At 44.7% G+C, this 13,570-nt stretch overlaps 1 protein-coding gene across 1 annotated transcript in view; it reads right to left on the reverse strand.

Annotated features, from left to right (window-relative positions):
• Positions 1-13,284, reverse strand: part of LOC119440211 (transformation/transcription domain-associated protein-like) — a 233,828-nt gene extending 220,544 nt beyond the window's left edge. Inside the window, 6 exon segments of the mRNA XM_049661446.1 lie at positions 936-1,040; positions 2,152-2,262; positions 3,888-3,937; positions 7,215-7,317; positions 8,224-8,314; positions 13,047-13,284. Of these exon segments, the coding sequence (XP_049517403.1) occupies positions 936-1,040; positions 2,152-2,262; positions 3,888-3,937; positions 7,215-7,317; positions 8,224-8,229 (375 nt within the window). The 5' untranslated portion in view covers positions 8,230-8,314; positions 13,047-13,284.
• Positions 13,285-13,570: the final 286 nt, after the last annotated feature.

Consider the following 13,570-nt stretch of genomic DNA (forward strand, 5'->3'; position numbering starts at 1 on the left):
ACCCACATAATTCTATTTCTTCCTGTTAACTTCGACTAGAATGTCGGCTATCTCCCTATTAGCTCTCTGACCCATAATGCCATTTTCCTGTCTTTCAACATAACAGTTATCATTTCCCACTTTGTCAGTCATGGCTAATTTTAATAACCCGCTCACCCACACCTTTTAGCAATACCAGTGCTATCTCAAGAATCTCACACTCATGCACCACGTCATTTTGGCACTGCCCGTAAGGAAAAGCAGCGCCTCAGGACCCACGGTCAGATCTTATCAGCTAACAGACCATCACAGGAGCTCGACCGGGCACCTTTAGGCAAGGCGCACGCACGGGAACTCCTCTGCAGCTCTTGTTCTCATCATGCCGTAAGCCCTGGGTGCTACATGCCATGACAGATTGTGCATGCCATAACAGGTGATCTCCAGAAACATAAGTTGACTGTGCCGACGGCCGTCAGCGTTGTCGTCTCGTGTTTCGGAGAGGTGGAACGGAGGTGGGAGAGCGGGTGGGTGGCGTGCACGGCACACGAGCGGGCAGCAGTGGCTCTCATTTCTTTTTTTTTTTTTCAGGATTTCGCATTCCTTTTTCTTTCAACACAGACTACCAAGTAGCCATGTTTAATCGTTATACGCAATAACAGGGCATGAGAACGTGGTAGTAAGCTCTTTATTTTACCCCCAGAACTTACACAAAAGTTCACGGAGCTGCGACTGCTTATTGTTACAGCCGAGCATTTATAAAACCGGCATTGTTATAAGTGGGTTCGGCTGTATCTGTATTTCTTTTTAATAAATTGCGCCCTAAGCTGGATGCAAATACTGTAAAACTATTAGCCGCTTTAGAACAATTGTTAACAAGCTGCAAAATCCAGGCATTTTAACACAAAATTGTAAAAGTTGGCAGCTATGCAAACCTAGTGGAGAGAAGGATGGCTCACCTTCAGCAGCTCGAACATGAGGTTGAGGATCTGCTTGACATAGGGCCGCAAATGGTCGTTGGTTGGAATGCGGTGGATTATCTCCAGGATTAACTTGCGCAGTTGCTGCAAGACATGGAGATAATAACCACAGGGTCAATCAGATTCACTAGAGCACAAAACACGGCGCTTATTTTTTTGGAGCTATGTTGCAGCAAAATAGCATGAACGAATGTCACATATAGCCCCAGCTGCGGCCTGAAAACCGTGCAGATTAGGGCGCCTAAGAGCACACGCAGTTCTTGGTAACATCACTTGAGGTTAGTGGTAGCCGAGGAGAGTCAATCGCGAATTACAAAAAATGAGCAAGCACTGCAACATACTCCCCTCCCCCCCCAAAGAAAAAAGAATTCATTAAGAATATTGAAATCTCAATATCTACTATGAATCGTTGGCGCACTAACATTGCTGGACACATGGAACATACAAAGCAGCCAGCGGCAGACAAAGCTCAAGGACTGCTTGCGCCACAGCATTCTACCAAAATTTTTTCAGTAAATTTACATTTCAGTAAATGTGCCCAAGATCAGAGTTTTACGCAAGTCATGGCAAATTACCGCAGGGCAAGTTGTCGAGTGACGAAGCTAAAAGCCTTCACAGAACTGTCACTGCTTTGTCACTGGATAACGTATTCTACGGTAACTTAACATCCCTTCCAAGAAGTTTTTCAAGGGTGGGTAAACATACCCAGATTTAAAATGCTTTCATACCTGCGAACATTAAAGTTTGTTCTTAGCACACACGTTTGGTGGGATACATACTCACATTATTAGCAATGATTTACCTTAAGATGCATCACGTAAGGAGCAGCAAACTTGGAACAACACAAACTGATAAGCAACACGCTGTTTTTGAAACGCAGTGACTTCTTCGGCAACTTTGTGGATGGCAATTCCGCCTTCTTCAGGAACTTGTCTGAACAAACTTGTTCCAAACAGGTACCCCTCTCGTGTCTTTTCAAAATGAGAAGAACTTCAAGGGGATGGTCGGACACCGACCAGCTGAGCTATCTCACGGACGGAACTTACTTTTCATAAAGCTCAACAATATATTTGTAAGATTGTAGGACAAGACCCAACTCCTAAACTTTACAGAAAATTCAGGAGAGTTGGCAAGTATTCTTTGTGCAAGCAGCCTTTTCTCCGAGGAAGGCAAAGGCAACTGCCGTCAGACTCACCTGCATGTTGTGCTCAGCAATGAACTGCGGCTTGCCCTCCTGAAGAATGCGCAGAAACACGCGCATGGCATGGTCCAGGAACGTCGGGTAGTGCACCGATGTTACGATGGTCTGAGCAAAAGAAAAAAGAAAGGAGTTGGTTCTGAGACCATGCTCACACTGCCTGTCACGTGAACTAGAGAATGTTGTACCTGTTTTTGTGTCCTAAGCTCACTGCTTCACCAGTGTCAACTACTGACATTTATCAAGGCAGACCCTTAAGGGCCTCTCACAAGGCCACATAGCAAATTTTGGTTATACACTGGAAATTGTTACGTGCTCTCTAGGTAGCGTTCCACCGCAAGAATTTTTTCAAATTGGTTCATCAATAGCAGAGATAGAAATGTTCGAAGTGTACTGAACCCATGATTTCAGGAGATGAGCTTCAATGCCAACATACACCCTCTCACCACTTGCTCCCATCTAGCCTGTGCAAGCTAAGTTCCTTCCCTGCGTTCTCCCACACCAGAGCTGGAGGATCGCGTCACGTACACGTCACGATCCCTGCGTTCATTTTTTCGCGCGTTTTTGCTGAGTAGCGCACTTCCAGTGACGGTCACGCACGCGAGCTGTTGGGCTTGTTTCGTGTCGCTCTGTGCACTATCTTGCAAGCTGTGCGTGAGAACACCTTTGTTGTCTGGCTGCTTCAGTGCAATGGATCCCTCAGTGCATGCACGCTTGGGGAGACTGGCCCAGCTCATAGATGCTTACTGCGATACGCTGCATCACTGTACAGCTGGCATCAGACTAGCCTTATAAGTGAGTGCCACACGAACACAGAGGTAGAAGTGAACGGATCAAGGAGCATGATCGCGTGCTTGACAACTTGGGCTCCTTCCGCGGCACGTGAGGATGTAATACTTAGCAGACACGATCGTTAGCGCGCATTGTGTGCGTTGCTCTTGTCAGCTCAAAACGGCCAGATTTGGTGAGGGGCCCTCCAACACTTGTATTCAAGTGCCTGGTAAATTTTGAATAGCTGGCAAATGTCAGTCTCTAGCATTAATATGGGTCAGACGCGAGTCTTCCAAGTATGATAGCACAAAGTTTCATAAACGGCCAACCTAGTCGCATCAATGAATTCTGGAAAAGCTGCAATAACTGCATTTACTACCAAGGACAACTGTAACAAACAGAAGTTTGTTCTAAAGCCGGGATGAGATTGCCAGACCCTTTGTCTCAAGGTCAAGGCTGGGCCATGGAACATAAATTTATGCGTGGAGATAAACTTCTCTCACTCTATGAAGAAGCTTGACTTAGACTAGTCGGTTCATTTTGCAAAAACTTCTGCAAGGGAACATGTTTAGGCATACACAGGTACAGTGCTAATAAACTTTATTTGAATTCCACCACCAACTTTCCCCACTTATTGAAAAGCACATTTTCAACAGCAACTTGATGCTTGCACATTTATTGCATTCCTCAATGACTTCATGCAGTCAAAATTACTGCACTAGCAGGTGGCAAAATGCCATAGCGCTTGGAAGCCATTAGAAAAACAATCACAGCTAACAAGAAGTTGTCTTGACAAAACGTGAGATCTCACCTCATTATTGACGACAGTAATATTGATGCAGTTGTTTAATGGCACAAGGGCCAGGAATGACCACAAGAGCATCAAGATCACGGCCAAAGGGTGCCAGGATCTCACGAGTGGTTACCAAAAACAACCAGGCACGGCTGAAAGTCCGACTCACCTCCAACTCTTCACTCAGCTCTTGAACTGCCTTGAGCTTGCTCTCATCCTCTGCAACAAATAAGGACAACAGCGTAAGCAGAGTTTCCTCAAGCAAATGATGCACATCAGGCACATTTTCATGTTACCAACCCAGTTCGAGAGAAGGCAGTGCTGCTTTCATGTCACAGTTCACCTATCTATCTGAAGTGCATACGAAGCCATGCAATGAGCTGCACACACACACAGCAGCCTGCATATGTACAGAGCTCATGGAATTAAACGTCACGAGAAACCTTTGAGAACAACACTCCATATGTACAATTACTTCGGAGTACCATGTCAGTGTGTAAGCCAAAATTACGACACCCGAACTGCAGACAAATGAAAGTTATGTGCACGAGAAACGGAAGTATGCGCACTAGTTGGCGCTAAATTGACGCATTTCATTTCGTGAGCACTGCACATGTTAGAACAAAATATTGCGTGAACTAACATCTTTCCTTGGCATGCTGAAACAACACTTATTTTTCAACACTGGCATCCTGTGTGCACTTAGAAGAGAATCTGCGCAAGGAAAAGGCAATGTGCCAAGTGCTTTGCATGCAGGTGTCACACCTCCATTACGGACAATGATAGCTGGCCAGGCCAAGCCAAAGCCATCACATGGCTCAGATAGCACTTGCACTAGGTATCACCAGCATCTCTTACTCATGAATGGTGTAAATTAATACATCAATGAAGGAACCGGAGGTACGGGTAGACTTTTTTCCAATGTGTTTTTCGAGAAATGTGTGCCTAAATGTAAAAGCAGCAATTTGAGTTGTAGGAAATATGGATATTAAAGGAAACTGAACGCATAAAATAATTGGTAGTGTCCGATTAAATAACATCTGCCTGTCATCACGAACACTGTCACATATTTGTATACAATACACATACAGTGAGTGACGGAAGTGGCCATCACTAGGTAGTTTTGAAAAGGCTCTGGAAGCAGCTTCATAGAGCTCCACAAGACAGCAGGCATGTTCTTTAGGATAAATGTAAAGTCACTGCATGTTTGCCAGTTTCCACATAACTTGCAGGGAAAAAGCAAATAGCTTATAAAAGAAGGAACCAAAATGTTCACTGTCTTTCGGATTTGCACCCTCAACTAAAATCCTAGGGGCTAGAGTCACTGAATGATTTTTTGAATGCCAACATTCTGCACATGACGCTCTTTCGCAGCGCCACCATGGACCCCACAGAGCCAATGCATAGTGGCGACCGGTATATTGGACACTGAACGATGGTTTATTTGGACTCGATCGGCTCAAGTCCCACCGTGAACGTTGCTACGAATGAAGTATTTGTCCTGTCTCGTTTTCGCCAGCATTTTACGACTGCTATTTGGCCACTAACATTGACAAAAACCGAAATTTTCTACTCTAGAGTTGCATTCTGCAGCAGCAAAAGTTTGCTTTAATACGGTACTGTCAAGCAGAAAACTGGGCAGCCGTATTCCAAATTTTAGTAACAATCACCGCTGCTACTGAAGATTTGCGGTCAAGAAGTTTAACAAGAGCAAGGACGTCATTTGTTGTTGAGCTGCACTGTCATCAGTGATTGGACGTGGTGCACGTGCAAAATTGATTTTGATACTATACTTACGCAAGACGCACACTGTTACTCATTATGTGACACAGATTAACAGACAGGGGCAAGTGAGCGCTACAATATAGTGTATCGCAATAACTAAACTGATGAGCTAGAAGTGGAGCAGACCGCACAATTTAGCTGACACCATGACTGTTATTGAGAACTGCCCCGTAAAAAGAGCGCCATTTCAACAAACACTTATAAACATGCGTAATGTACTGAAGAGCACAAAAAAACGTTATTTTGCTCAATTCCCGGCAGACAAGTTGTAATGTGCCATCAAGCAACCCCACTCCAAAGACGATGCCTGTAATAGATAGCATAGGATTGGATTCGAGGGCTAAACACTAGCCAAAGCACAGCTGTGGCTGCGTGGCTGCCATTGAATGCGCATATCCTTGATAAATTTAACAACTTCATTGGACATTGTGTTTTGAAGCAGAGTGGCACAGTTTGACACAAGATGGCGCAGCACTTCCACCCCTGACATAATTAGCATGAGCTAGCCTAGAGGGCACACAAAATACAGTCTGCTGATGCTTTCTGTTTACCATCAATCATGGACAGTTCCTTTCACCCGCCGGCACAAACTGCGTCAGTTACTTTTTAGAGTGCCGTGGCTAGACTTCAGGTAAGTGCACTACTAGAACAGCAATACTAAGAGGACAACATGTATTGGAAAAATTCTAATAAAATTATAATAGAGTGCAAGCAGGGCACTGAATTTTAGTCATGAGATGTGCACAGAATCTCAAGTTCTATTTTCTGCATTGTGTAGTAACACAACAGAAGTGTTCCATGTATAGCAAAGGGCTCAACATGCATTCTTATAAACCTGGTCATTTCCTAGCTTGAAAAAAAGAGGTACATCAATAACATGCAGAGATTACATTAAAAAGAAAGAAAAAAGAGTTAATCATAAAACAGCTTGTAGTTGTGAATTCACAGGTCATAAATAGACACCGCTTGCTCACAACAAACCCAACTCCACTTAAAGGGGCCCTGAACCACTTTTTATCGAAGTGGAGAAAGACATTTGAAGTGAAAATCGGCTATTTCAGAATCACTTTGCCGCAAAAAGTACTTCAATGCGTTCAGCACAAGTGGAGTTATTGGCAATCAAACATGGCCTCCGCTGTGCTTCCCTTCCTCCTTCAATGCCTTGCACTGCGAAGGCTACGGCGGAGTGGAACAGGGCCACAACGCTCCGCCTACGAAATGTTACTGTGGCGCGCAGTTCAAATTTCATTTTGGACTTCCGATTTTGGTGCCTATGAAGCACTAAAGGTAAGCCAAACGCGGTTGTCCTCAGCGAGCCGCAGTGCACTTAGCCAGTGGACTCGTGGCGGCACCTCGCAGCGGCCGCGGTACAGCCGACCACATCGACCAATAGCAGCCGTGTATTGGAGTGTGCTTTATTACGAAATAAAGTTTATTGCTTTATAAAGTTATAAAGTTTGTGCTTTATTACGAAATAAAGCACTCGGAAAAGAGCGAGGATCATGGGGTTTTTCAAAACGAGAGCGTTTGAGAGAAAGGTGACTTCACGCTTCACTTGCGAGCTCCACGGACCGCGTACGACAGCAGAACTTGGCTGAGATGTTCACAACAGCATATGCTTCCCGCGGACTATGTTATTTCACCAAGCCCGAGAGGTGGTTCAGGGCCCCTTTAAATGAAGCAAAACAAACAGATGCTGCCCGTGACTCACTCGCAGCCGGGTCCTCGAGCATAGAAACAAAGGACCGGTATGTATTGATCTGCGTCAGCGGGTCTAGCGTCAGAGCCATCTTGCCCGACGAGGGAGGGCCCTCCTGCGATGAAACAAATATGTTGCGCTGCATCAGAGGAAGACCGACCATACAAGAAGAACAAGAAGGGTTAAGCAAAATTCATGAGCAAAGGGAACACAAGAAAAATGGAAACCTGCATACATTTTAGCACAGCAGATGTTTCAACTACCAGTTGACTGAACCCAACTACATTTTATTTTGCTTATTTCGTCCCTCAGACAGTGTCCAAGAGGAGAGCTCGAGGCTAAAGGCTCAATTGCCTGACGAGGCCTCGACCCCCGTTACAGATATACAAACAACATAGTTACATACTGCATTCTACATGTACCTCAGCTTGCGCTAACACACAATACCACGAAAGGTGATAAACAACAATTAGAAGCATAAGAAATATGACATATATGCACACATTGGAGTTAATCAGCTTAGTAGAACTTGTATCATTATAAAAGTAATAAGCATCAAAACATATTACGGGAAAAATGAAGCACCTCCACTGTACTTCTTTCTTATTATTCTTTATTCAGAGAGTCCAACAGTGCCTTTGAGGCATTATTGCGGGAGGTAATTGCTCACGAAACAAGTTGACATTCTTGCAGTCCACCAGTTCTGCTGACACATTATTCCACCCTTTAATGAACGAAGTATTCATAGGGTTAGGTGTATTCATAAAATTTTGATGTGGCAGTCAGAAATTAACAGGAAATGCAAACTTATCTGAATGGAAAGATTGTAGGGGGAGCATTAAGTACATCTGTAACTCTCGAAAAGCACTCCAAATTACATCACTGAGCTACCACAACACAATTCAATAGCACTAAAAGAAGTCAGCATGCATGCCTCATAAGTAAACAACATGTTATTGGCAATAAAAGAACTTTTAGTTGCTTGTTTGAAAGAAATGGTGCATGAGCCAGCCACACTTACATTCATTTTTCCCTCCTTTGAAAGCTCTGTGCCACTGACTTCAATTACTCTGAAAGCGCAATTCGGACATTCCTCACTGTGTTCACAGCACCTGAAGCAGTAAATAGAAAACCAAACGTCTTACTTTTCACAATTTAATTTGTTATGTCTTCAAGCCCATATATGACCAAAGGAAAGTGACCTTCAAGGACAGTTTTCTGATTACACATGTTGCTGATAGCATGGAAATAAAGGAGCCAGGCTTAGACATGGGCACAAATATTTCTGGATCACAAAGTGACACAAGTCTAAAATCACCTCCCTGTATCAAGAGTACCAGTAACATGTAGGCGAATACTTCTACGCTGGCAAACCTCTCTGCTTTAAATAAATAAGGCAGACTCTCCGCCTGCCTCAGCATTTGCTGCCCATGACAGCAAGAACTTCCAAAAAGGCTGCAGTTTGCGCACCCCTCTTCACTGTAAGCACTTCATGCAATGCACAGCAAGTCAACCCGGTGTCGTACACCTATCGCTAAAGTGTGTGTATACAGTATGGGACAGCTAGTGGTCAGAAAACAAGAAATAGCTGGCTTTAGTGCATGTGCACACGTCACAAAAACAGCAATATCATGACAACCACTCATGGTATCCATTGGTGCCTTGAGGAGGAACCAGAGAAAAAGAAGGGAACACTGATGGGTAGAGAAGTGACCTGGCTACACCAGTGGACTCGATGCAGAAGTGAGGTCATCAGATTGTGGGCCCAAGCTCAAAGCATCTACCAGGCCAGAGTGATGCGCTAACGAGGCTTTGCAAGGCTTGTAAAGGGGCTAGTTGATTTTGCAGCAGTGACGGTTGCATTACCCAACTAAGAAAAAAAAACGCAAGGAAAAGACCAAACAAAAACTAAGTACAAGAAAGCCCTATGTGCTCGAAATAACAGTTCATGGCATGGAAAGTTAACTGACAGGGAAAATCAATAAAACTCTTTACAAGACTTGGTAACTGTTACTTCGAGCACCTTGTCTCTTTGCCGACTTCTTTTCCATTTGACCCCTTCATTGAGATGAGAACATTCATGAAGAAGGTGAGCAATCGACAAGCTTTTTTCTTTTTTTTAAAGAAAGGCTTGGACATTGGTTTCAGCCAATGTCGGCTAGAGTTACCTTAAAAGCACTGCTCCGTTTTCTTAAACCACTTAGACTGTATGAAAGACCAGTCTTTATCAGACGACTCCAACGAAAAAGCTGCTGAGCTATCACTGAGCATTTTCAACAAGTCCCTATGTGATGCGCGTCCGGCCAATGCCCCGCCTCTTTACATTTCTGCCTAAACTGCCATGTGGCTATAGGCAGTGCAAAACAGACGGACATTCGAGGGCCACATGACAAGCGCTAACTTCCGACTGGTTTTAATGTGAAAAAAAGGAAAAAAGGAAAGTAACACACACATTTATACTGTGGACAACCCAAAAAAAGTTTGTCGCAGTTTCACCCGATCAATTGCGATAGCAAATTAGTAGAGAGCTATACGGAGTAAGGATGGCAGTTTTATCAGCTGCATAAACTTGCACATGCAGCAGCACCAGAACACGCGCAAAACGCCGTCGGCGTTCTGCCCGCGTTCGGTGTGAACGCGCACGGCGTTGGTGACTGTTGCCAGTGCCTCTGGGGGCGGCTCGGAGGTTTTCGACAAGATCAGAATGGGACACTCGTTGAGCAGCGTCAGAAATCTTACCCACCTTCTCGCCTCGCAACGTTTTTATATAAATATGCATTTGGTGCCGCAGCTAAACGTCGCCTCCCCTCCCTCCCTCCCGTCCCCCCATGGCCTTTCGTGCGACGGAAGAAGTTGCATTTGCTCTCTATATATGGCGATTGTAAAGGAGGAAAGAGACGCTTAAATTCTGCAGCCCTTCAGGGAGCACAGCGCAGAACGCGTGTTTGCTTTCCGACGTGTGTTCGCTCCCCGTGAAAGCGCGCGTCCCTCGCGCCCTTTCACTCGCACATACAGCGTCCGGAGCGCGGCGACGATTTTATCACCGTTGACGTCATACGGAACCTGACGGCGACGACAACGCAGATGGCAGAAATCCGCTTTGGAGTGTCCGTATAATTGCTATCGCAATAAAAGTCAAAAGCCACATGCCATGGCGCAATTGCAACGTTGTACATCACTCACTCGTGTACCCTGAATGAATCTTTACTCTTTTTCCATGAACGGTACTGAGGGTGCGCTTACACTAACCACATAGCCCTGCTGCATTTCTGCAGCTTCTACAATCACGTGACTGCACTTCCTCAAGGTAACAATGTAAAAAAAAAGCTCACACACTTTGGCAATTCCTCCAGCCCTAAACCCGTTTACTGCAGCGGCTTTGCTACCAAAGCTGCCGTCACCTTAAAGACTGTTGAATTGAAACAAGCTATGGCGGGACGCTGCTGGCTAGGACTGCAAGAGTTGCGACGTTGCCGACAGTGTTCAATAAGTGTTTTAGCAAAACAAGTTGGAATGTAGGCAGCTGAGTGTTTCCTCTCAATGTCCGTGTGTCGTCATGTAGCGAGCTCACTGCTTTCACTGTTTTACACCATTTTGCATCAGCCATATATTTTTTCAAGTGGCTGGATAGGTGCTTTCCACGCGTGACAGACAAATAGTTGACGTTCTCCTATCTTATGTTTCTGTAGAGAGTTCTCGCCCAGAGTCCACATTCTGTAAGCTTGACAAAACACACTAAGAGTAGAAAATTCTTAACCTGTATTGCAGTTGCATGCTTTTCATGATTCTGAAGGTGTAAGGAACGTAATGAAGCTAAATTTTCAATAGAAAGAATTAAAAGGAACCCACAGGTGATATGCATTCCATTATTTATATGCAAGTGTTTTTTCTCACATTAAAATCACTTGAAGAGTTGGCACTAGTGGCTTCTGTATTTTGCATGTCCATCCATTTTGCACTGCACAGTAGCCATGTATCTGTATAAACTAGACTGAATGCCTTTGGTGGAACTGTCACACACTTTTTTCACTCCAGCTGTCACCTTGACCCAAGAACGCTTGTAGCTACTCTGCAGCCCACCGCACGATTTTTCTTTGAAACTACTGTAGAGCTCTTCATAAGCACATCTGTGAGAGTTTTATTGCAAATAAATGTTTTGGCTTAACTTCCCAGCCAGCTTGATCCTCCGTCTCTCTATTGACGCTTCGTCCAAGATTCAGGGGTAACAAGCAAAAGAAAAGCTACGCATTACACGTGCCAGGTAATTTGGGTTTGGCAAATAGAACCAAGGACAATGCACTATGGGGGCGAGTAATTGGAGTAAAAGCTCCTTTGCAAAGTGTCAACGAGTTCTTAAAAACAAGCACTCAAAGGTTTTTTTTATCGTTCGCTTTACTTCTGCGAGGCTTAAAGGAGCCATGACACCAAATTCTCAAGCATAAATTATGCATTGCCTGTTAAACTGTACGTGCCCCACAGCAAACTGTCAAAATTTAAGTGCATTCGGTGCGGTAGAAAATTTGTATTTCAATTTTTCGATGTCGCAGTTGAGCCGTAAAGCAGTCTGGTGACACTCAGTGGTGTCATCCATGTCACGACCGTGCCATGGCCCCTTTAAGCTGCCCAGTTCCTACACCACATGGCCGAAGCAGATAGCAACGACGTGGTACATCTCAAATGCCGAAGCTAATAACGAAGAGATCTAAATTGGCACTTTGATGTCATTTTCTCCTTAACTCAACCTAAACAGCGCAAATTATCAAGCATCTTTTTAATATTATTCTTAACCGGCGGCCAACCTGATAACACATTATATCCGAGTTCCCAGCTAAGCAAAGCTGTATCTCTTAAATTGAAATTGTGGAGTAGCTGCACGGAAGTGGTAGAGGGTTCCCGATAAATTTAGACCACCTGGATTTTTAGTATACATCCAAAGCACGGTGCTAGAGCGTTTTTTGCACTGAGCTCTCAGAGGAATGCGACCGCTGTGATTGGAAGCAGCGATAACGTGCTTAGCGAAAGAACGCCATCATGCTACCGCGCCGGGTTATCGGGTGTCTTGGCCGCTCCAATGCAACACGTTATTTCTGGATGCATAACGCATTTGTGCTCGCATGACCCCCTAGACTGCCAGTTTATGCCAATGCTCGATTAATGCTCGGATTATACAGTAAATTACGGCGGCGGACGCATTCCGATGGAGGAGGAATGCAAAAAGCGCTCGTGTACCGTAGTTTCAGTGCACGTTGAGGAACTCCTGGTGGTTCAAAATTAATCCGTAAATCTCAACTACGGCGCCCTGCGCTGTGTTTCGGGGCATCAAACCTCACAGTTCAATTTCCGTAAACTGAGTTGTGCCAACGCTTGATGCCAAATCAGGATTAGTCAGCGCTGAAACCCCAGCTTCTCTTTTATCGTTGAAAAAATCAGCTCAATCAGATGTAGATCCAATAACAAAAAAAAAAAAAAAAAAACAAGGAAAACCGGCCATTGCTGGCAACGGACGAGTCAACGTTGAGCCGATTAGCCGATAGCCTGTACTTGTCAGCACACGTTTTTATACTCGTTCCACAAGCAACGAATACCAATGAACTCAGAGAACAAATGGCAAATCCTGTAAAACTACACCGTTGTTTAGATTAAACGGGAACCGGCTTTCCCGAGACTGCGAAGAAAGCACGAAAGAGGCTTTTCTAATAGCAACGGTCGGAAAATAAACAAAAAATGTGCCCACAACTGCACCCGGAGACGCAACTCCCGACACCTGAGAAATGTCTCGATGAAGGCAGTGCAAAGACAGTTTCCGCGATCAAAGTAATTAATGAAAAAAACGACGATGCATACCTCGGGCTCGGATCTTGTTGATGATGGGAAGCGTGCTACCCTCGGGAGACTTTCACATGACAAAGCACGCTACGGCGGTATCGGCAGCTTCCTTCTAGGAAACCGTCGCGTTCGGAGTAGTTTATAATAAAATTAAACGAAGTAGTAAAGAGAGAACATTGGTACAAAACGGGCCTAACACCCCATACATGCACTAACAAACAAACCACAGAAACGCCGCCATGGATTCACTTAATGTTGCCAGCGAGCCGCCTACATGGCAACTTTCGCCACCAAAGATGACGATGCAGACCTCCGCTATATGGTCCCTTCAAGGTTTCGTGTGTTCACACCTCAAATCTTTCGTTCACATTTAAATAATTGTTTGAATGCTTGTAATATTAATGTTACGTATTAGATTTCTGCTTTCTGGGAAAGTTCGCAGCGTTCGCAGAACAATTCATGGATGGGTGCACGGTAGCACGACCTACTGAACTTGCCAGTAGGTCGTGCACGGTAGGTGTGCCGACCAAGCGTAGTTCACC

The sequence above is a fragment of the Dermacentor silvarum genome, chromosome 2, assembly GCF_013339745.2.
Source record: "Dermacentor silvarum isolate Dsil-2018 chromosome 2, BIME_Dsil_1.4, whole genome shotgun sequence".
Classification (NCBI taxonomy): domain Eukaryota; kingdom Metazoa; phylum Arthropoda; class Arachnida; order Ixodida; family Ixodidae; genus Dermacentor; species Dermacentor silvarum.